Raw genomic sequence first — 24,910 nt, forward strand, 5'->3', positions numbered from 1 at the left:
GTCTGACTTATTTCGCTCAGCATTACACTCTCAAGATCCATCCATGTTGTCAAAATGTTCCTATATCATCTTTTCTTACTGCCGAATAGTATTCCATTGTGTATATATACCACAACTTCTTTATCCATTCATCTATCGAAGGACATTTTGGTTGTTTCCATGTCTTGGCCACCGTAAACAAAGCTGCAGTGAACATTGGAGCACACGTGTCTTTATCTATAGATGTTTTCAGATTTTTTGGGTAGCTACCCAGGAGAGGGATTGCTGGGTCATATGGCAATTCTATTCATAATTTTTTGAGGAACCTCCACACTGCCTTCCATAACGGCTGCACCAGTCTGCATTTCCACCAACAGTGTATGAGGGTTTCTTTTTCTCCACAGCCTCTCCAACACTTGTTACTATTTGTCTTGTTGATGATAGCCATTCTGACTGGGGTGAGGTGATATCTCATTGTGGTTTTGATTTGCATTTCTCTGATGATTACTGATGTTGAGCATTTTTTCATATGTCTATTTGCCATTTATATGTCCTCTTTGGAGAAATGTCTCTTCAAGTCCTCTGCCCATTTTTCAATTGGGTTGTTTGTTTTTTTGTTGTTGAGTTGCATGAGTTCTTGTATATTCTGGATATTAGCCCCTTATCGGAGGCACTGTTTGCAAAAATCTTCTCCCATTCAGTTGGTGGCCTCTTTATATTTTGTCGATGGTTTCTTTTGCTGTGCAGAAGCTTTTAAGTTGCATATAGTCCCATTCGTTTATTTTAGCTTTTACTTCCATTGCCTTTGGAGTCAAATTCATAAAATGCTCTTTGAATCCAAGGTCCATAAGTTTAGTACCTATGTTTTCTTCTATGCAGTTTATTGTGTCAGGTCTTATGCTTAAGTCTTTGATCCATTTTGAATTAACTTTGGTACATGGTGACAAATAGCAGTCCAGTTTCATTCTTTTGCACGTGGCTATCCAATTCTCCCAGCACCATTTATTGAAGAGACTGTCTTTCCTCCATTGTATATTTTTAGCTTCTTTGTCAAAAATTATCTGTCCATATTTATGTGGTTTTATTTCTGGGTTCTCAATTCTATTCCATTGGTCTATGTGTCTGTTTTCCTGCCAATACCATGCTGTTTTGATTATTGTAGCCCTGTAGTACAAGCCAAAGTCAGGAAGTGTGATACCTCCATTATTGTTCTTTTTTCTTAAGATTGCTTTGGCTATTCGGGGTCTTTTGTGGTTCCAAACAAATCTGATGATTTTTTGTTCTATTTCTTTAAAATATGCCATTGGGATTTTGATGAGGATTGCATTGAATCTGTATATTGCTTTGGGTAATATGGCCATTTTAACTATGTTGATTCTTCCAATTCCATTTCTTTGTGTCTTCTTCAATTTCTTTCAAAAATGTCTTATAGTTTTCAGCATATAGGTCTTTCACATCCTTGGTTAAGTTTATTCCTAGGTATTTTATTCTTTTTGCTGTAATTGCAAAAGGAATTGTTTTTTGTATTTCTTTTTCTGAGATTTCATTGTTAGTATATAGGAAAGCAATGGACTTTTATATGTTGATTTTGTAGCCAGCAACTTTACTGTATTTGTTTATTGTTTCTAATAGGTTTTTGGTGGAGTCTTTAGGGTTTTCTATATATAGCATCATGTCATCTGCAAAGAGTGATAATTTAACTTCTTCATTCCCAATTTGGAAGCCTTTTATTTCTTTCTCTTGTCTGATTGCTCTGGCAAGGACTTCCAACACTATGTTGAAAAGCAGAGGTGATAGTATACAGCCCTGTCGTGTTCCTGAACGTAGAGCAAAGGGCTTCAGTTTTTCACAATTATGAGATTAGCAGAGGGCTTGTCATATATGGGCTGTAGGCAAATTTTTAAAGTAGTTTTGCTCTGAAAGGGAACAAATGAATGGGATAGTTCATTTGATTGTAAGATTCTGAAGTATGTAAGAAAATATTGCTTAGAAAGAGCTTGAGAAAATTTATTTCCATGGGCTTTTCAAAAAACAAAAAAGACCAATAAGTAAACTCGAGGGTAACTACCTCCAAAAAAAAATACTATCTGTGCAACAGCCTGTATGTGTGGCAGCCTTTCCGTGTCTAAAATAAAATGCTAAAAATTGAATTTCAGCAAAAGCAGTTGAACTAGGGTTAAAGCAGAGTTCTGATTTTTATCTCTTTTTCTTTAAATTATATTTATCTTTCAAGGCCCAAGGTGATGCTCAATGAAACATTTCCTGTTTTAGCCCTTGCTGAGCTCATGTAGCATCTCTTCCTGGAACCATGGCATTTTTAACTTTGCTAATAGCCATTTTATTTTTGTTCAGAAATGATTCATGTGGGTTATCTTACTCTTCCTAACGATGTTAGAATCCCCATGAGCACAGAATCCAGGAGTGCCTGCCGCTTTTGCCCTCTGCCATCCCAGCACATTGAATAAATGCGTTCTGACCAGTTCACGGCCCTGCTCACCTTGCTGAGGGCCTGAGACCCAGGGCTGCCTACCTGAGGCTTCTCCATACAGCGTGTCTTTGTCGACCACCTTCTCGTCCTCACGACGCTTGAGGGTGTTTTCTTGGCTTTGTTTTGATAGAGCTCAGTGCCAGAGGACGAGCATGACAGTCCCCGGGCCGAAACCCCCAGCACTGTCACAGAGGTGGACATGGATCTGGACAGCTATCAGATCGCCCTCGAGGAAGTGCTGACCTGGTTGCTTTCTGCGGAGGACACTTTCCAGGAGCAGGATGACATTTCTGATGATGTTGAAGAAGTCAAAGATCAGTTCGCCACCCATGAAGTAAGTCGTCTGTAGCCGATGAGCAAACCTGTCAGTGGTGGCAGCTGTGCTGTGACCGGGGCCTCTCTCCTGGCAGTTACTGTTGACGGAATTCTGCTCCACAGAAAGGTCGTGGCATATTTTAGGACTTGTGACATTGAACTAGGGTTTTGTTATAAAGTTGGCGTGGATGGTTAACTGCATTGGAATTAGATTTCAGATTTTAATCTTATCATCGTAACTTGTATAATCTGTGGAGCCACTGACAAAAATCAGTGCACAGCACTGCTTGTTCTGAAGTGTATTGTTATAGGTAAAACACAAAATGACTAATGAATACACCAAATCTTTATATTTTCAATATTCCCCAGGACATGATTATTTTTATTTATTGTATGATTAAGCCAATGTTATATTCAGTGTTCGTGTATAATTTTATACAGTGAAAATTTTCTAATATTTCAAGGATGTATTATATTACTGTGCAGTGACTTGATTAGATGGAGATTTATTTACTTTGTTGATTAAGTACTTTTTTGGTTAATTGATAGGCTTTCTTTGCTGTTCTGGTTTGAAAATAATAGAAATCATCTTCTTTAAGCAGTTCCTCTTGGGTGCACATGGTGTATTTATTTATTATATTTTCTCATAATTTCATGTTTACAATCTCTCAGTAGTATAATCAGCATTTACTTGAAAATAACTGGTATTATCAGATGCACTATTGCCCTCTTTGATTTGTTCCCCTTTTTACTTAGGCCAGCTGCTTATTTCCGATAGTCAGAGCGTAAAAAGTTGGATCAAAGTCCATTTTACTTGCACTCTACGTAGCTACCTTTTTCTGTAGCTTTGCTATGTAGGCATTAACAATTTATTAATTTTTTTTTTGCCATGATCAACTCACAAATTACTATGATGTCTCTTTCCAGGCTTTTATGATGGAGCTGACTGCACACCAGAGTAGTGTGGGGAGTGTCCTGCAGGCAGGAAACCAGCTGATAACACAGGGCACTCTGTCAGATGAGGAGGAGTTTGAGATTCAGGAACAAATGACCCTGCTGAATGCTAGATGGGAGGCACTGCGGGTGGAGAGCATGGACAGACAGTCCCGGTGAGTGGAAGCAAAGAAAGTGACATGGGATTCCTTAGACTGCGTTGTCCAGTTTAGCTCAAATAAAGGTTTGCATGCTGGTGAAAGTGAGATAATTACAGAACTTGTCTTGTAAAAACTTGGCTCTTTCCGTAATGTTGCTGGAATTTTATATGATCTTTGTTTCTCCTTTGATGTGTTTACCAAATTAAAAGGTAAAAGCTGAGAGTACAGACATTAGCAAAAAGGGAAAAGGCATTTCAGATGGATGGTTATCGATTTGCAGCATTAAAATTGGCTTCCATTAACTCAATATGAAGACAGGACTATGTACTATTTATCTACAGTTCCATTCTGTAACATTTTTTAAAGCGTTTGTCCCTCCATGTTTCATTTTCTTTCTTGCAGTGTGTATTAAGGAGCAAAATGCATTCCATTGCAATTTCCACCTATTTAATAAGCAGGAATTCCTGACTGAAGAAACAATGATTCTGATATGAATACAGGGTGCTGTTATTTGCATCCTTTGAATGCATTCAATTGACTCCACTTAGGAGGAAAAATAAAAGTTTTTTGCTTGTTTCTGTATTTAAAGACTAAATGCTACTTTGAATGGTTAGAGAGGAATGCATTTCATTGCTCATTTCTTTGCTGCCTGGAATGTGTATTTGCCTTTGCAAAGGGAAAAAGCAAGTGGGAATAATGCCATGTTCCTCCACGGACAGGCTGCATGATGTGCTGATGGAACTGCAGAAGAAGCAGCTACAACAGCTCTCTGCCTGGTTAACACTCACCGAAGAACGCATTCAAAAGATGGAAACTTGTCCCCTGGATGACGATTTAAAATCTCTACAAAAGCTGCTAGAAGATCATAAAGTAAATCCGGCTCATATTTCTTTTATACCTATTTTAATCAAATATGAAAAGGGAGCTCTTAGCATTCTCAGGGGCTGATGGCTTCTATCATTAGCACAGAGGTGGGCCACCTCTCAGTGTTGGCTTTTACTCAGCGACTTAGAGGGTGGAGTCCATGGGGGTGTGACTTCTCTGGGATGGAAGCACAGGTAAAATATTATATGGCTATGGATACTTTTCTTAGGAATGTACATCGCTTTTATAAGATTCTCATGGGTTGTTTCAGACCTGTGAGTGGCTAAGAAGCCTGGTGTGTTAGCATTAATGTGTGTGGGTAAAGTAGCAGAACCCTGGATTTGTCTGTACCTAATCCTTGAAGGAAAGCTACTGCTTCTTCTCTGAGTAAGCGGGAAAGTAGCGGGCACTAGGTGAAGAAGCAAAATGTGGCAGACAATTTAATTTGGTGACAAATTTAGGAGATAACTTTTCATAGTCAAAGAAAGGTGGAGTAAATAGCTTCTCTGCAAGTTGTTTGAAGAATTTGACTTTTCAATGAAATACCTAGATAACTCATGAATAAAATGGTAGGGATATTTAAACATTACCCAAGAGGCATTTGACAACACTATTGGTAGTGTTTAAATAAATTACCTATATACATACATCTTAGGACCTGCCATGCTCTTCCCACAAAAGAGGTGAGAATGGAAGGTACCTGTGTATCCTTAATTGCTTTCCTGGGCAGCTAATCAGAATAGCTTCTGACTATCAAATAGCATCTACTTATCTCTTACTTTATACCATGCTTCCCTAGAGAAAATGACCTCTGATTCTGTATAGTTAAATTTGGGACTTTTTTGACTTAAATTCTACATTCTTAATTCCTACTTTAGGCCCTCCACTTGTTTATGCTGCATTTTTTGGTTGTTGTTGCCAGAACTTGGAATAAAAGTAATGACATCCCATTTGCAATCATTCTGACATTGCATTTTCAAACTGCTATAGTTCATAATGAAATGTAAATATGTATAACAGGCTTATTTCATTAGTGGAACACTTAGGGTAATGATTGGAAATTTAAACATGATGCTTCATTAAATGTCCTTAATTACAATTGACAAGTGAGTGGATTTTAAATAGGCACATGTGAAAGAGTGGAAATAATGGTAGATCCTAAATTTTTTTTTCCCCCTAGAGTTTGCAAAATGATCTTGAGGCTGAACAGGTGAAGGTAAATTCATTAACTCACATGGTGGTAATTGTTGATGAAAACAGTGGTGAGAGTGCTACTGCTGTTCTAGAAGATCAGTTACAGGTAAGGACCTTGAAAAGGAGGATAATCCCAAGGGACCTGTGGTCTAGACCCAGTTACGTGTTGCCCTGATTCTTCATGTCCCATATCATTGTTTATTGAGAAGAGTAGAAGAACCTACGTTAGGCTGTACTTCCCAGTAGGGGTTCCACAGCCTGTGGGTTACAGGAGGACCTTGGTATCATTCCTTTACTTCAGCCCCTGGGGTGAGTGGGCAGGGTTCCTTGTGGGCCTTGGTCCTTGTGGGTAATACTAACACTTTGGGAAGCACAGGAACTGATCTCAACAAGTGGTCCACAGGCTTCTTGTTCAGACTCATTTGAGGGATTTGTTAAAATGTGGATTTCTGGGCTCCACGCAGACCTGAATTCCCGGGAGTGGGGCCCAGTGGATCTGCCCTTTAAAAAAATGTACATGCATATTGAAGTTTGAGAATTTCAACCATGTGGGATTTAATATCCCTGTGTCTTTGGTAAATCGATGTGTGAATTTCAACAGTTTTGAGAACCCCAACAAATTGCTTCTTTTTGCACAAAGGCTACTGTGTATCTTTGTAAGTCTTTATAAAGAGATTTATTGGTATTTCACTTGAACAATACTTTAATTACCAGATATGATGTTGCTGGTTTTTGATTTTTAGTAGCTTCTAGAATGTAATTTCATCACATGAAATTATATCATCATTTGTGTCATCATTTAAAGTGGGCCAGTACGGTAGTTCTGAGACTTTGGTGCACAAGTACTTGCTAGCTATGTACTATAAAATAATTAATTACATTCTATGGGAATTAGTTTTTCTCATCTTTAAATTTATAGGATTTGTCCATATCATTTTAAAGCAACTTTTATAAAAAACATATATTTTTTATAACTTGCTGCTCTGTAATAGAGAACAACAGATATCAAGAATTCAAGGATCTTGATAACTGTCTCTTAAGGCTCTGTTGACACAGGGTGGTTTCTTCCTTTCCTAGAAACTCGGTGAACGTTGGACAGCAGTGTGCCGGTGGACTGAAGAACGTTGGAATAGGTTACAAGAAATCAATATATTGTGGCAGGAATTATTGGAAGAGCAGGTATGAAACTGTTATCCATAATGGTCAAAATAGATGGTGAAAAGTAACTCATCTTTAATTGTGGCATTAGAAATAGAATCTTGTTTGCTTTTCTTCTAATGGAACATTTACAAATATTTATAATTTTTAAAGTTAGATTTGTATCCATTTTATCATGAAGCTTATTCAAAGAGATTGTATTGTGTGGCTCCATGGTAATACCAATTTGATCTGTGTTTATTATTTAGGATGTTAGTATTTAGATATGCCACTTTCAGGATTTGCTTGACATAATTTTCATTGCATTTGTGATGGGTAATGTATTTGATCTTGTACCAACACAGTGCCGAGCATATATATATATGGTTTGTGCTCAGTAAATCAATAAACAGATCCCTCAATACATTGTGAACTTTGAATCACAAGAATTTTTATTGATTTTTAACCAGACTAACTACTGAAATTAAGTAGAAAATGTTATTTAGCAACACCATGGATTTACATTCAGTTAATAGTTATTTTTTCCACTAAGGATTCCCACAGCAAACGAACCTTTGGTACAAAGCTGCCACCTTAAGTTTTCAGTCAGAGTGGTGGCCCAGAAAAACGGCCATCAAAATAGAATGCAAATAAGCAAAGCTTTTCTCCCCAAATGCCAAACAGTTGTGGTTTAGAAAATAAGCCGATACTCTAGTCCCATATCTCTGTGCCCATTTTGATTCTTTTAAATGCATTTCATTTCCATCCACAAATAGCAACTCTATTCTTTTTAGAGGATAAAAACAAGCGTATGATGTTTTGTGGTTTATTAAATATGGTGGCAGAGAGAACATCTTAAAAAGTAGGCTGCAAAATTTGTCCCAATATAAATTGTTAATCACGACCCTCTGCCCCCAATCATGGGTCAGAATTTTCTTACTAAGAATCACATAATGGACCCGATTCTGATTTCTGAAATATTTATATTTCACTTTACAAATATGTACATTTACTCAGACCCTTGTATTCAGGTCAATGAGTCGTATCGATATAGGTAAAATTTTACTTCAATAATGACAGTAGGAGACTGTCAGTTGATTGCCAGAGAAAATTGTTGTGTTACTCTTCTACTAAGTAAACTAACTTAAAAATTGGAAAGAATTTTAATTTGGTAGTTAAAAACATTTAAAAATAGGGAGTGGCTAGTATTTTGGCCAATTATGTTTTGTTAAAAACTGACCTTTGAATGGCTTTCTGCTAGTGATATAGAAGGAAGAATCTTGTGAAAAAGTAGAACTGAAGGAACATGGGTACTTAATCTAGAGACAATTTGCTGTTGCAGACAGTGAGACCAACTGTATCTGAAGTAGAAAATCTTTCAAGGATTATTGTGTATTCAGTTGCAGAGGCTTTAAGATAGCTAGAAATGGGCTCTGAGAATTAGTCCCAAACTTCTGCTGCATGGGCCACGTTTAAATGTGGCTTTTAGGATATTCTATAAAGGATTCCAACTCACCTTTCCAGCCTTAATTTTCCCTTTGTCCTTCCATGTACCCAGTGCTCATACCCTGAATTCCCAGTTTGTAGGCCATTCCTGTACTGCTGACACCACCAGAGTAATGAGTGCTAGTTCTTTTTCACTGCTGTGTCCCAATGCATGGCACCTTGTAGATTCGTCATGGTTTTTGTTTTCATTTTTTGAAACAGTGGATGCCTTTCATGTGTTTTCTAGCCCCTGTTTTTGTTTAACGTGTGGCATCTGCCATGGAATGCCTTTAAACTTATCTCTTCATCTTTAGGTCTCCCCAGCCATCGAGGACCATGAGATCATCTATAAAACCCCTCCCACTCCCCGTTTCTAAACTAGAAGTGATCTCTTTGTAGTTTCTGCACTTTCTGTTTTGTGCCATAACGTAGTTATCCCTGTGTATATCTTACTACATTTGAGGGAAGGATCCATATTTGTCTTTTATGTTCTTCATTTGATGTGTGGAATATACAGGCAGGGAATAGTTGTTGAAGAAACTGATAAAAAAAAAAATAAGAGAATTGATTCCATTGCAAACATAGAACCAAGATTCTTTTCCCCTCCAGCTCTATAGGAAAGGGTTTCTGTGGTAGACACTACATTTTGGGAAGAATTATCCCAATGCAGCCGTATTGTTTCCCACCCCTGCTTCAAGTTGATCTCTCTACATTACTGAATATCTTCTGCCTAAATAAAAAAGAAAAGCATATACTGTTGGCCAGTGAAGTTGAAATATCTTTATGTTGGCTATGCTACCCTCATATTTCCTCGTCTAACCATAAATGTTCTTGAACCTGGAGCATGAGTGTGGTTTTCCTGCACGATGCTGTGGAAAAACCATTGGCTTTGGGGTGTGGGTGTTTGATCTGACTCTTCTAGTAACTATCTGCGAGATCTCGGCCAGGTGACTTTGGCTTCTCTCTGTTTCCTCCCTAAAATGAGGGGCTGAGACAAGATGATCTCTGAGCTACCTTCTGCCTCCAGAAGGAAAGAGCCACATAGTGTGATTCTTTTAGAAACTCGAATAGCTGAATTCAGCCTTTTAGATCCACCTATTCCCTGAGTGTTAGGTTTAGTTATCCAGGTAGGAGGCTCATTTCATGTTGATCTGTTCCACATCTGGGAAAGATAATATTGGAAAAAAATCTTTTTCTGTGACACTCATGCCTCAGGCTCAGGTGTTTGGAGTTCTTCTTACCCAAGAGAAGGATTAAGCCTCTCAGAACATAAAACTTAGAGATGTGGGAACTTGATTGAATTGAATTACCCAGTGATTCCCCAAATGTATTTCTAACTTTCGTTACTATTTGTAGTGCTTGCTGAAAGCTTGGCTAACCGAAAAAGAAGAAGCTTTAAATAAAGTCCAGACAAGCAACTTCAGAGACCAGAAGGAACTAAGTGTCAGTGTTCGGCGACTGGCTGTAAGTGATGTCATTGTCAGCATCTGTCTTGTAAGCCTGTACCATTGTAGCATTTTATAGCAATGGTTAATACGGTTTTGTAAGTACCGATTAAGACTCATTAACCAGCGTTGGACTGTGCTACCATGTAATTATCTCGAACCAGGAGCCTTATGTTTTAGCATTAGTGAATTTCAAAGCAGGTACATTTTCCCATAAAATACACATATTTACATTTCCTGACTGGGGAACACGAAGATAAATTACTATAAAAGGGAGTTATCTAATAAATATCTGAAATACTAGATTTTGAAGGAAGACATGGAAATGAAACGTCAAGCATTGGATCAGCTGAGTGAGATTGGCCAGGATGTGGGTCAGTTGCTTGATAATCCTAAGGCGTCGAGGAAGATCAACAGTGACTCCGAGGAACTGACGCAGAGGTGGGATTCTTTGGTCCAGAGGCTAGAAGATTCCTCCAACCAGGTACCTTTTGCTTTGGACAGTATGTGGTGCTACTAGGTAGAAATTAGTATTCGGGTTAGTTTTAGTTTTTATGAAACAAAAGAGTAGTAACTAAACTAAAAAGGTGGTTCCTTATACCCGGTTTACTATGAAATTGAAAAATTGACATGTGAAAATCTTTAGTTTTCTAAAGTAAATTCTAATAGATCTTCAGAAAACTGATTCATGTCCAGTAATTTAACCCTTAGTAACTGATAACAGTTAGACATGAATCCATTAGAGATCTTTAAATCTTAAGTAATCTTATTAATTTAAAAGCATTTTAGTGAATTGATCAAAAATAAAACTTTGGTTTGTACATGGATGAGCATTATTCATAATAGACAAAAAGTGAAACAACTCAAATGGCCGATAATAGATGGATGGATAAACAAAATATGGTATATCTATGCAATGGAATGTTTTTGGCAATGAAATGAAGTACTGATACATGCTGTAACATGGATGACCCTTGACAACATTATGCTAAGTAAAAAGAGCCGGTGACAAGAGTATGTGCACTGATTCTATCTGTACGAACTATGCAGAATAGGCAAATTCATAGAGACAGAAAGTAGATTAGTGGTTGCCAGGAGCCAAGGGGGAGAGGGAGATGAGAAGTGACTGTTTAAGGGTACGGGGTTTCTTTTTGGGTTGATAAAGCTATTCTGACATTAGAAAGTAGGCAGGGTTGCACAATTGTGTGGATATACTAATAACCATTGAACTGTCCATTTTCAAAGGGAGAATTTTCTGGCATGTGAATTATATGTCAGTAAAGCTGTAATGAAACATGAAAACTTTGGCTGATTTTATTTTAGGTGACTCAGGCTGTAGCAAAGCTGGGGATGTCCCAAATTCCTCAGAAGGATCTTTTGGAGACGGTTCGCATCAGAGAACAAGTTACTACAAAAAGGTCTAAGCAAGAACTGCCTCCTCCTCCTCCGCCAAAGAAGAGACAGATCCCTGTGGACTTGGAAGCTAAGAAAAAGTGAGAGCAGACAAAGAAATTTTCCAAACCCAATACCGCACACAGTGTATTCTGTGCTCAGTACTTACTTCCTACTAATCACTAACCGTATGCAAATATAGGCATTATTATTGTTATGGAAATTCAACTACTGAACCACTCACTAACCCTGAGTCTTTTGAATATTCTGCTTCACACATCTGCATGTCTCAGCATCTCTGTTGTCTCAGAAGGTTGTATTTATCCTGTGTTCAACTTGAACTTTGTGTCCAAGCCCTTTTTTCTTCCTTTCCTATCATTTACCTTGGAAGGATATGATTGTCCATGATTCCTCATTTATTCTTTATTTCATTATCACAATTCTGACAATGTTGCTTTAGATAGATCTCCTTATTTATTGTTTGAGAATCTCCTTCCTCTTTTTTGCAATCAAAAAATAATTCAGGGAAGTAATTCCTTTTGAAGTCTCCATTTTTCCCTCTTCCCTTCCCCATTCTTTTTTTCATGTTTTCTTTCCCCTTTTGTTAACTCTTTGAAAGATTCATTAACAGATTCTTCATGTTTGGCTTAAAGTCCATGTTTGGCATAAAATATCTTTTCCTCATTGATTCAATGTAAACTTGAGATCTTTAGAAGAGGAATAATCACTCCTGGTATATACTGATTGAGCTTTTACCAATGTCAGCTACTCCATTAGGCTATGCTGTGCCCTGGGTACTGTACCTCACATGTGTTATAGCAGTTAACCCTCAAAACAGTCCTCGAGTAGTACTATCATTCTTTCTCTTTCACAGCAGAATCCCGGCGCTTGGGCAAATGGGCAGTTAGCTTTGCCTGAATCAAAATGATGTGATTTCCCCAATTTTGCTTTTGTTAGACAAAGCAGGAGTTCAGTTTGACCAGATGATTTTAATTTCGATAATAGGGCTGTATTTCTGCCTCCCGATTCTCTCCTTGCAGGACCAGTGTACCTCTAACTGGCAGGCCTCTGCTGTGGAACTTTCACTTTTAGAGCCAAGGCAGCAGATGAGGAAGAGACTTCTGATGTTCCTAGTGCCACGGGCCTTTTGTTTCGCGAGTGTTTATAGTCTGCCAGCTGTATCTGGCAGTGTGTCTTTGCAGTGCTCGCTATGTGCATTTGGAAGCAGGGAAGGTTGTAAAAGACTAGGGTATATGTATAGGTTCTGGTACAATTCTAATGTGTGTGTGTGTGTGTGTGTGTGTGTGTGTGTAGGGTTCTCTGCACCAACAAGCAATTTGTGGGACACCACCTGGGTGTCCTGGAATTCAGTTCATTTCTGACACTTCCCTATTGGATGACAGTATCAGGTCCCACAGGGTAAGTGTTCAGTCCCCCACCCTGCAGATGACAGTCTCCACCCTAGGTGTAACCTGTGGTGCTGACCGACTGGCTGTAGGTTGGAGGTGCCCACAACCTCCTCATGAGGTTCGATTAATTTGCTAGAGTGGCTCACTGAACTCAGAGAAACATTTACTTACTAGATTCATTGGTTTATTATGAAAGGATGTATAACCCAGGAACAGCGAGATGGAAGAGATGCACACACAGCTTCCGTGGCCTCTCAGAACAGGCCACTCTCCCAGAGCCTCTAACCTGGAGTTCTGTTCACTAAATGGAGTTCTGTTCACTGAACCCTATCCTTTTGGGTTTTTATGGAGGCTCATCACCTAGGCACGACTGACTAAGTCATTGACCATGGGCAATTGATTCAGCTTCCAGCCCTTCTCCTCTCCCTGAAGGACCGGAAGTTCCAACCCTCTGATCTCTGTGGTTGGCTCTTCTAACAACCAACTCCCATCCTTATGTGGGGGTCCAAACACCCCACCTTATTAACATAACCAAAGACTCCTCCATAGCTGTCATCACTTAGGACATTCCAAGAGTTTTAGGAGCTCTGGGCCAGAGATGGGGACTAAGACCAAATATGTACTTCTTATTATAAATCACAATATCCCAGGGCATAACTCTAAAATGACAGTGTTGTAGAAGGTGCATTCTACTGCAAGAAACAGAATACTGAACCCAAAGTGACTCAATGAGTCTTATCTCCCTTTATAAGAAGTCTGGAGGTAGAGCGTCTTTAATGGGAGGGTGTGGCTCACCACCCTGCCACCTGTGTCCTGTGTCTGCCTTTGCTCAGCATGGTGGCTTTCACTGGCAGGCTTGTCTTCTCACGGTCTCAAGATGCTGCAGCAGTACTGGGCCTACCATGACTGCATACCCTGCTTTATGGGCAGGAAGGGCAGTTTTCCCTTATTTGTTCTTTGTTAGTTTTCTTGATCAGGGACACAGTTCTTTCCTGGAAGATGGCTGCTGACGTCCCCCCAGGTCTCACTGGCCGGATCTCAGTCACTTGCCCATGCCCTGGGTGCATGGGAGGTTGAAGCTGTCCTGCCTTTTAGTCTCTGGAGTTGTGTTTTGGGGAACTGGGACAGCAAGCTAGAAATGTGGGGAGGGAGGTATGTGCTGGGTGGGCCACCAGCTGTGAGGACCACGGTCTTCTTTTGTACAAGGTGATTGACGCAGAAATTCCTTTAGTTAATTCCTGGACAAACAGAGGCTTGAGTATGTCCATCCAGTTCCTTATGCTACAAGGCAGTGAAATCTCATTAGCAAGTATGCCCAGACAAAGTTGGCCCTTTCTCAGTCTACCCACGTGTGCTGGTTCTGCTTTCTGGGGCAAGATGGAGCCACACCACCCCTTTTCAAAATGTACCTCGTCGGTATTTGAGGAGAGGTTTCCTATTACAATATCTATTCATTGTCCTAGAGTCCAGAGTATCCGCAACCATTCCTAGTGTGAAATGGTTTCCAGACCCTTAGAAACCACTACTAATGAGTCTTCAAAGGAGCTGCCCAAGCAGCTGTGAGCCTTAAGTAACTGCAGAGCACAGTTTATGATACGTGCTTCAGAAATGGTGGTTTACTTCCGCTTCTCTTCTCTTGATGCTGCACGTGGCTGTTTTGACCAGTGGGGACGGCCATCTCCTGTCATCTGGATATTGTGTTATTGTGACCCTAGATCATTCATGCTCTGGATGTAGCTTTAGCATCACTCTGCTTGTATTGAGGGCAGGAATAGACTAAATCTCTAAGGTCATTTTAAACGTGTGATCTGTGGATGGTGCGCCTCTTCTTTGAAAGATTAAGTAGAATCTGCTGTTATGATGCAGAGGCAGTGAACCACGATTTAAATGACATCTTGACCCCTGGTTATTTACCTAGAGTGTCACAAAATCCCTCAAGTTACAAGGAACATTTACCTTGGTGAAAAAACAAATACCAGGGTTGCCAAACAAATGTACACATTTTAAGAGATGTTATCTATGTATTACTTTTTGAAGTTGAATTGAATAACGGTAGCAATGTGTAGTATGACGTTTGCTCAAAAGATGGCGTTAATCAAATAAATGCTAGCGCTGTTCATTGTATTGCAATTTTAATAGTTGTTTCCTTTCTTAAAATGTGTATACATTTTTTTTTGGCACCCTCTGTATTCATAGTTCGTTAGAACACTTTAAGCTACGTTTCCCAAAAGAATCAGCAACGACAACCGACAACCTGTGCTTACCTTAAAATATCCAGAAGTTGTTTTGAGAAGCCCAGTGGGTAGAGTGCTGGTTAAGAGGACGGACTGCCTCGGTTTGAATCCCAGCTCTACCATTTATTACCTTTGTCAGTTCTTTAACACCTCCCTGAGCTCATTTCCTTTATCATTGAAAGGGATACTAGGAGTATAGACTTCGTACGGTTGTTGTGAGGACGCCTTGAGTTAAGAATTCACATAAAACGCTGATAGAATATGGCCAGCAATCGGAACATTTCTCTTCTTGTTCCTTGTCATGGTGGTTTTGACCGATTTTCTCAATGCCTCTCAAGTCTGTACACTCCTCTTCTTTCCCACGGTCACTGTTTTAGTTCTGGCTCCCGTTACTACCTCAGCCTTTTCTCTGGTCTTGCCTCTCTGCATTCTTCTTAGTGAACACTAATGGATAAATATAATCCTATCAGCCCTATACTATAAAATAAACCCTTCACTGGCTCTCAGTTGCCCTTTGGCTAAGCCCAAGCTCCTTCATCCATCCTGCCCGGCCTTCCAGTACCGGTGAGTGTGGCTGTCTGCCGCATTCCCAGCGGTCCCTCCCTGCCTAGCACTCACTATTCTAGCCGGACCTAACTGTTCATACTTGTAGTGTATGAGTGTGGGCCTTCCTTTCTTTGTACTCTCTTTTCTGGGAAAACTCCTGGGTATAATGCTGCTGTTTTACTCCAAGAAGCCATCCCTCCCTGATTGGATTAGAGGCCGTCCTGAGAATTCCTGGAATTAGCACCTAGTGAATTTTTATTGTGATTCCCCATGACTTCCCATCGCCCTTGCTAGACCGGAAGCTCCCTGAGGGCTGGCAGTGTATCTGAATTGCTTTCATGTCAAGAGCCCACACCAGAGCCTGGCATATAGTGGGGCTCTACTCAAAAACATGTTGAATTAGAGAAGGCATCAGTTTTAGGAATGTCCATACTCGTTCTTTTCTGTGATTGTCTAACCAAATGTGTTTTTCATAATCTATAAGAGTTTATAAAAATACAAGTGAATTCTTATAAAGTTTGAAAAAATGTTAAATTATTTTCTTTATTAACATTATAATAGTACTCCGCTTTTCATACTTTTAATTATAAATGTCTGATCATATTTTGTGTAGTTTTTGTATTTCCGGATTGCCTTTTGTTGTTTTGTTTTTTGACACTCCTGATGGGTGTTTTGGTTGCTCCCTTTCTTGAGCCAAATGAAACAATGAAACAAAATGAATTACAAATGGTAACATCTGATCTTAAATCAGGTTTGATGCAGTAAGCGCAGAGCTGTTGGACTGGATTTTGAAATCAAAGACTGCCATTCAGGCCACAGAAATAAAAGAATACAAGAAGATGCAAGAGACTTCAGAAATGAGAAGGAAGTTGAAGGTAAAACATAAAACAAAAGCATACTAGTGAATAAATTATTTTATCAGGATAGATTTGCTGTTGGCATAAAGATGTGATAGGATAGAAAAGCTTCATGTAAAATAAATGTTGCCATAATGTAGCTTTTAGAACATCGTAGTAAATTTTGAATTGATTCAGGCTGTCTGGTAGCAGATCCCTGTGTGAAGGAAGAATGTTTGTCCCTTCCTTCCTTAACCATTGAGATGTGTAGGAAGGAACACTTCCTATGGTGACAGAGCTATTTCTGTTTTTAGCTCGATTAGATTTTAATCTGGTCCCTAGCAGTTGATGACTATGTACGCAGATGTTTTGCTTTCTGAACACAGCAAACTACAGTGGTCCTCCCCTATTTGCAGGTACCAATGATCAACCCCGGTCCAAAAATATTAAATGGAAAATTCCAGAAATAAACAATTCATAAGTGTTAAATTATGTGCCATTTTGAGGAGCATGATGAAATCTCGTGCTGTTCTGCTCTGTCCTGCCTGGGGCATGAATCATGTGTCTCCACGTTGCACAGGCCACCCCCCCCGTTAGTCACTTAGTAGCTGTCTTGGTTATCAGATGTAGTGTCCAGATATCGCAGGGCTTGTGTTCAAGTAACCCTTATTTTACTTAGTGATGGCCCCCAGTATAAGACTAGTGAAGCTGGCAATTCGCATATGCCAGAGAGAAGCTATCAGGTGCTTCCTTTAAGTAAAAAGGTTAGTATAGTACAATAAGATATTTTGAGAGATAGTGAGACCACATTCACATAACTCTTATTACAGTATATTACTATAGTTGTTCTATTTTATCATTTGTTATTGTTAATCCTTTACTGTGCCTAATTTATGAATTAAATTTTATGTTAGGTATGTATGTATAGGAAACATCATATATGGAGTTTGGTACTATCCGTGATTTTAGGCGTCCATTAGGCGTCTTGGAACAATACCTCCCGAGGGCAAGGGGAGACTACTTTATTTCAAATCTCAGCATTTTTTCAACACAGTCTCTTAAGAGAGGAAATGCAGTTTTTAAAAATAAATATGCCTGAGATGTGTGGGAGCTTCGCTTGGCTACTTGGTACCCATCTGTGTATTCCTGAGTGTTGTCACAGGAGGTTGTAGTGATTTATATCCTTGGTGTTTGTTAAGTCTCTGTACATCCTCGCATGAACTATTTGGGCATCTAGAGCAAGTCTGTATTGCCGTCTACATCAGCAGTGGAGTTCGTCTGTAAAGAGTGTGGAGAATGTTTAAAAACGAGGATGTGTGTAAGTTTTGCTGATGTAAGTGAGAAAGTGGTGGGTACCATGGAAATCGAGAGGCCAGGCCTGCAGTCATCTCTATGCCCTGGCGAAGTCCATGGGCGAGGGGACACTGAGCTGAAACTGAAAGAGGGTGATGACACCTGGGTGGGAGGGCACACCACGCAGGGGTGCCCCAGAACAGAGGCATGGAGGGGGTGAGTGTATTGTGATCTCTGGAGCAATACGTAGTTGTGTTTTCTGTCAGGTGTGTGTGTAAAAGGAGTAGAGAGTTCAGGTTGGGGAGGTGATTTGGGGTGAGACCTTGGCCGACTTCGAATGTTGGAATGAGAAGTTGAGACTGATTTCTGCCTTATTATTCCATTGTAACTGCTCTTTAGAAGTGACCATTGACTGTTGGTTTGTTAATCCAAAGGATGGATTTCTCTTCTCATCGGAACTGTTTTCTTTGCAGCATTTTCCACCGTTTACCCTTCCTTTCTAAAATTCTCATAGCCCTTGTCTTCTGTGACCAATGATCATTCTAAAATATACATCTGGTCATGCAGCTCCAGCGCAGGGCTTGCAATTAATTGAATGGCTTCCCATTGTCATGGGGATAAAATATAAAGGCCATAGTGGCCCAGCATACAAGGACCTTCCAGATGACATGCTTCCCTTCCTCTAAGCAAGGCCTTCTTACCTCTTGGTCACCCAGCTGACCTCCAGGCCTCCTGACTCCTACTCTTTTCTCATTCCTCTGCCTTCACCATGTGCTGTTTTCCAGAATGGCTCTTTATTAAGGCTTTGTGCTATGTGCTGAAATGCCTTCTATCCAGTAAGCCTCCCTTAGCCTCATTGGGAAGACGTATGTGATTCATCTTGGCTTCCATATTGCTTTCACCATACCCTCTGTGAAAGCCCTTATCACATTGATGTTATTATTTGTTGATATGCCTACGGCAGGTGCTTAGGAGGTGAGGACATTTTTTCCATTGAACCCTGTGTTTTCAGCACTTGGTAAAGTTCTTGGCTTATGGAAGGAGGGAATGTTGACGGTGGGCAAAGGGAATGTGGAAGGTTGTTAACGTCAGAGCACTATTATCCGAGCCCTTTAGCACAGGGAGTTGGGATAGCAAGAAACGAGGGCTGGGTGCCATCATTTCGTAAGCTTCTTCCAGTTGTGAAAGACCCATAGATGATATTAATGATCATTTAACAATCCCATTCTCAACGGCATTAAGGTGGCAGGGAATTTGGAAGTGAATGTGATCTTTATGGAACAAGTCCCACAAACTATTGATAAGTTAAATCCCACCCTACCATCTAGGAACAATTTACTTCCAGAAATGGTTACTATAATATTTGGGAGGATAAAAATAACAATAGTGTATGCTTATGTAAGACATGCCTGACAGTTTCTATATTTTTCCTCTAATATTTATAAGTTCATTTATTTTGTTGTTTTAGATCAGTAGTAGTAGATGCCAAAGGGTTGGAAAAAAATGTAAAATGGAGAAAATTTAAGTTGCTTTAATCTCTAATTTTTCTTGAAAATGGGGGAAAGATGAGCTTAATTTTGTGTTAGTAAAATAAAACCTTGTTCCAACTGGTGTACTATCTGCATGGAGAATTTCTAATCCAAGCTACCATCACCATAAAAAGTAGGAAAAAATCATTTTGTGTAAAGCAGGTAACACGTTTTCTTCACTTTGATGGTGACTTTTTGCATTGGTAATTAGTTTAACAGAAATAAATGGTGTTTCTTAGACAGTTTGGTTATTTCTTGATCTTTGGCTATAAAAATGGTGGTTTTGCTTAGTCTAATGTACAGACTTTAGAAGTGGTGTTCTTCTCTGGGATGTCTGGTTGCAGTAATATGGGTTGCCTAGAAGTTTTGCTAGTGCTATTATGCACACTATTTGAGTAGTTAATTAATAGATAATTATCAATTGTGGATTGAAGAGTGGGAAAAGTTGCAGATACGTGTGTGTGTTTCAGTGATTTTACTCTGCCCTTTCTTAGGAGTTCTGGAAAGAGTTTGTTTTCACATGTCCCTGAGATATAGAAACATTGAAAATATCAAACCATAGAAACAAATATTAAAATGAAGAGCTACTTCTCATGTGTGAGGAAAAAAATGCTTTAGTTTGAGTCTTAAAGCTTATTGTCATTATTTAAAAGTTTCATATGAATTATTCTTGTGACTGAAGTTTACAGTAGACTCTAGACTTAACACCAACAAAATATACTGAGACTTGAACTATTTCTCTTTTCTTGTTAATTTTTATTCAGTGATCTCTGTCATAGCACATTCAGCCCATTTGACTCAACCAGTTGTTTTTATGGTGTGGCATATACGGAGGCTATGTATGTGTATTGATAGATACCCTGGATCTAAAACACTAGTTTGCTTTATTTCCTCTTTGAAGGAACTCATAATTATGGTGTATAATTTTTTCCTTATTAAAGAAACCAAAGTTTTATATTGTTTCTTTGAATTTACCTGTTAAAATTTAATCATCTGTGGTGTTCTGGAGAGTTGCCTGGAATTGCATAGTTTTCTATTGCAGTATTGTCTTGAGTAAATTTTGTAACATATAAAGACGATGTGGGAGGGACATTAAACATTAAAACTCAAAATAATATCAGCATTACATTGAGAAGAAAGTTTGCAGATTTTTATACTGGGATTTTATTTCCAGGGAATAGAAAAAGAACAGAAAGAAAGAAGCCTCAGACTGGATGAATTAAACCAAACTGGACAAATCCTCTTGGAGCAGATGGGAAAAGGTGAGACCGTTGATTTTTAAAAAAATGCATTTTTAGGTGGTGGCATTGAATATTATTTACAGTTTGACAAATCAAATATATATATATATATATATATATTAACACTCTAACCCTCTTTGCTAGAAAAGTGGTTTTCAAAAATTTTTTTTTGGCAGAATCTTTTTTTCAAATGAAATCTTACGCTGAGGCTAACTATATAAAACAGATAAAAGCTTTTAGGTAGGAAGCTCGGGAAACTTAAAAGCCTGATACCTTAAGAATTGTTAAAATCCACTTGAGTAGAAGATTTTAAAATCTCCTCCTTTGGGGTTAATATATTGGGGATTTTTTGAAGGAGGTTAACAAAAGAAAATTTTACTTTGGCAACATTGGAGAAATGAAGTTACAGTAAAAATGAAGTTAAGGTAAATTCTTTAAGGTTATTTGATTTTTGATCACTTATAGTGTACTATATTAACTGGGCACAGGTATTTCTTTGTAGTGAAATTTGATAAGATGTTATTTGCATTTGAATTTTTTACTTGAATTTAAGAACTTTTTTTTTGTGCCATAGACCCAGCGACTCAGGGGAGTTTAAAGATTAATATATTTGCTTTGCAATTTTGCATATGATTCTTTCTTTGGTCTAGCTTTGAAAGACATTTCTTGCAAGCCCTATTCCTTATTCCAATGATGATAAGTGCTTTGGAGGTCTGTTGCCACACTCCTTGACAAAAGCCACAGACCTCAAAGCTGAGTTAGGAATATTAATTTGATAAGAATCTTCAAAGATGTACTTTTCAATCTTTATTATTTTACTTTTTGTTACAGACAATGTAAATATATACAAAGCAAGTAGAATTATATAAGGAGCCTCCTTGTACCAATTATCCAGCTTCAATGGTTAACAATTTTCTGCCATTCTTAATTATCTGTATCTCTACTCACTCCCTTGATTATCATTATTTTTTATGCTTTCTTTTTAAAGTAAATTTTTTTTTGCATTGAAATACATGAAATTTAGCTGTGCTGTTTTGGGAAACCTACACACACATTATCAATATATAGAACATTTCCATCTCTCCAGAAAGTTCTTTGGTGTCCCTAGTGGATCAGTCACCCTCCCCCACCCCCAGAAAACCACATTTTCAAAAACTTCAAATTATGTTTTCCTCTGCCTTTAAAAAAAATGCTGATTTATTTTGTATATAGAGTGGGGTCATGCACACTTACTCAGAAATATGTATGTGTTTAGTATATGTCAATTTATTTAGAAATGAATGGAAATGTACCACCATCATTGATTGTTAGTAACCTTTTCTTTTCTTTTCTTTTCTTTTCTTTTCTTTTCTTTTCTTTTCTTTTCTTTTCTTTTCTTTTCTTTTCTTTTCTTTTCTTCCTTTTCTTTTCTTTTCCTCCTCCCCTTCTCTCTCTTCCTCTTCCCTGCCCTTTTCTTTCTTTCTTTCCTTTTAAGGTAAAAAATATAGTATTATCATTCAAAAATCTCCTCTTGCCAAGTGTCTTGTTACTGGCTCTGGGCACCCCCTGTGGAGATTACTCTTCTAAGTATTTACTTGGAGAAAGACCAGGCTTTCCCCTGACATGCTGATTCTTTCAGTAGTTACAATAAGTGGTATGTTGAATTTAGGTTTGTTACTATCGTAGATTAATTTCTACGTCAACCCTGCAATGCAGGAATCGGACATTATCTGGTGTGAATATGGGTGATTTCATGAGCCTGCTAAGTGATGTCACCCTCCTTTCTGTGTCAGCTGTTAGTCGGTGTGGTAGAAGTCGAGTGCTAAGATTTGTGGGGAAGACTGTCCAGGAGAGAAGCTGGTGAGAGGTGATGGCTGGTAGTGAGAATAGCAGTGAATTGGGAACTGGGAGACCTCAGAGTCCCCTGCCCTTTTCTAGTTTTGTGTGCTTTTATTTCTTTGCTTTCTTGACTGCAACTCTCGTATAAAATCTTCCTGTGAATAGGCTATCCTGAAATATATACACTGGAAATTGAGTTTATGTGAAAATGCTATTTGAAAAATATCAAGTGCAATCATGAGGAATATACTCATATGTGGCTTTATGAGGGTATGAATGTTGTGACCTAATTTATGCTTGTTTAATTTCAAAAGAAACCTTTTATATTGTGCATTAGCATTTTTTTTTTTGAGCTTTGCTAGGGATGGAAATGCATTTATTACAGAACCTTAATTCTGTTCAGTTAAAAAACATATATGTTATTAACATTTTTTAGGATGGGGTGGGAAACTGTGAAATGGGGGCATTGTTCAGAATAGGGTCTGTATGTTCTGGGTTTAATTTTCTCCTTTTTTGGAGGATGTTTGCTTTTTGTTAGTGAGAGAAAAAATGGTGTTTTAGAATCTCTTCCACCGTTGTCCTGTTGTCTGTTATTCTACTTTTATAGTGTTGCATATTCCCTCTCCCCACGTGCTTGGTCCCCGTAACCCTACGGCTCCTATAAAACCAGAAATGTTGAACGGAAATGAAAGCATACTTGGGTAATTCTCTCCGTTCCCCTCTTTCCTCCCCTAGAAATTTAAAATACATCCTTGAACACAACAATTAGTATAGAGGATGTTTTTCACAGGGTGTAGTTTGGCCACAGTCTGCCTAAGTAAGGAGGCAGATAAATGATTCAGTTCAATTAGAAAAACATATCAAACTCTTTAGTAAAACAGATGTTCAAATAGTTATGTCCCTGGTTTCCTCAAACTAGTTCCATCAAAAATCCCACCACAGTGAAGTCTGATAAGACTTTTTTGGTCAATGCATCTGAATTAGGTTTTATGACATCACATGTAACATAAAAACGTTTTTAAAATGAAATAATCTGTTTCATTTGATGGCTGCTATACCTGCTTTTGTTGGCTTAACTTATCTTGTTCCTAGAGATTGTCAACAAGTGTAACGCCATAGTTGGGCAAGTGGATGATGTAGTTTTATGAACTGATGCTTATTATGACTGGCAAAGTATGTAGGCCGGATGAGCTATTGTTTTGTGAACATTTCCCTTGATTCCAATAGTGATTGATTAAAAAGGGTAAAGTCAAATGAGAGGAAGTGACAGGCATAGGTTATATTTTATCCCTGTTAATTAGTAAAATGATGGACTATTGATTTTTGCTTTTGATTAGTCATCTACGAGTTGGGTGTTCTGTAGAAATAGAAAAGTTATAACTCTGGGTCTCTGGGAGCAAAACAATTCTTTTAAAAGACAACGTACAGTGTTTCTTTTTATATAATACAAATTGTATTTTAATTATTACTTGATATCGGTCCCACCTATCTTATCCCAAGCTTAGAGAAGGGAGATTTGAATTTAGAGGATTGGTTTGAAAGGGCAACATAAATGGATCGTGAAATACCACCAGTGAAAAAAAAAAGGAAGGAGAAGTTGTTTCACCAAGTACGTGCAGTGGGTAGCTCTTGCCTGTTTTCTAGATGAGCAGCAATACTTTTTCATCTCACAAGTTTAATTTACCAGCTTGATTTTCTTTCTTGTTTAGCATAGATGCTGACATAAAGATGAAGTGGTCGATGTTACTCCTTAGGCCACCTAGAATAGAAATGACCTGGCAGAAGTACAGCTAGATCTCCATTGCTCAGATAGTTTGTCAGGAAAATGGTAATTTGTTTTGTTCATCATCCTCATTAACAGGGATGATTGTGGTGTGACTATTTCGCCCAGGTCTAATTAGTATTCTATTACCTGTGTGATGGTGGACAATGAACTTTAGCAACTGACATGGGTGACATATTCAAATTATGTCATGTCATGTTTGCATTTCTAATTTTCAGTGGATACAGTGTGTTATAGAAAGTTTTACAATTGCATTGTTTGTGTTCATACAAGAATGTTTGCTTTACATACCTTTTTTTTCCCCACTTAGGGCTCTTATTACCCTGGATTTCAATTGCACGTATTTAGAAAGCACAATTGTTTTTATTGCCTCCCTACTCAACTAGAAAGATGTTAAGTCCATCTTCCCAACGTGCATACTCATCTCAGGAGATAAAGATTCCTTTGCAGATTTCCCATAGTTTTTTCGTAGTAATTTCACATGATTTGAGGGTATTTTATATTAAGGGATAGAGTATGATAAACATACTATCATATATAACATTATTATTTCTACTAACATTCTCTACCTCTCAAAAATGTAAGATAAACAAAATTATATATAAGATAAATAAGTCCTGGGGATGTAATGTACCCAAATAAATACAACAGTTGGGGAGTTCCTGCCTAAAAAATAATTGTATCAGTGTCATAAACATAATGGTACTTTTTACTGACATGGCTCTAAATAGATAATCCGTCAGTTGCATCGACACTTTTGTATTTGCTGCTCTGTGTGTAGCGTGCCCAGTAGGCTTGCGAACGCTCCGTGGGCCTGGCTGCTGGCTC

The 24,910-nt window shown here is 38.4% G+C and overlaps 1 protein-coding gene across 1 annotated transcript in view; it reads left to right on the forward strand.

Moving 5' to 3' along the window:
• UTRN (utrophin) overlaps nucleotides 1-24,910 on the forward strand; it is a 463,855-nt gene that overhangs the window by 118,453 nt on the left and 320,492 nt on the right. The window contains exons 10-19 of the mRNA XM_074333962.1: nucleotides 2,598-2,801; nucleotides 3,710-3,891; nucleotides 4,596-4,746; nucleotides 5,921-6,040; nucleotides 7,012-7,113; nucleotides 9,913-10,020; nucleotides 10,306-10,485; nucleotides 11,325-11,494; nucleotides 16,334-16,457; nucleotides 20,415-20,502. Of these exons, the coding sequence (XP_074190063.1) occupies nucleotides 2,598-2,801; nucleotides 3,710-3,891; nucleotides 4,596-4,746; nucleotides 5,921-6,040; nucleotides 7,012-7,113; nucleotides 9,913-10,020; nucleotides 10,306-10,485; nucleotides 11,325-11,494; nucleotides 16,334-16,457; nucleotides 20,415-20,502 (1,429 nt within the window). The remainder of the gene's footprint in view (nucleotides 1-2,597; nucleotides 2,802-3,709; nucleotides 3,892-4,595; nucleotides 4,747-5,920; nucleotides 6,041-7,011; nucleotides 7,114-9,912; nucleotides 10,021-10,305; nucleotides 10,486-11,324; nucleotides 11,495-16,333; nucleotides 16,458-20,414; nucleotides 20,503-24,910) is intronic.

The sequence above is a fragment of the Rhinolophus sinicus genome, linkage group LG05 (genome assembly GCF_036562045.2).
Source record: "Rhinolophus sinicus isolate RSC01 linkage group LG05, ASM3656204v1, whole genome shotgun sequence".
In the NCBI taxonomy this organism is placed as follows: domain Eukaryota; kingdom Metazoa; phylum Chordata; class Mammalia; order Chiroptera; family Rhinolophidae; genus Rhinolophus; species Rhinolophus sinicus.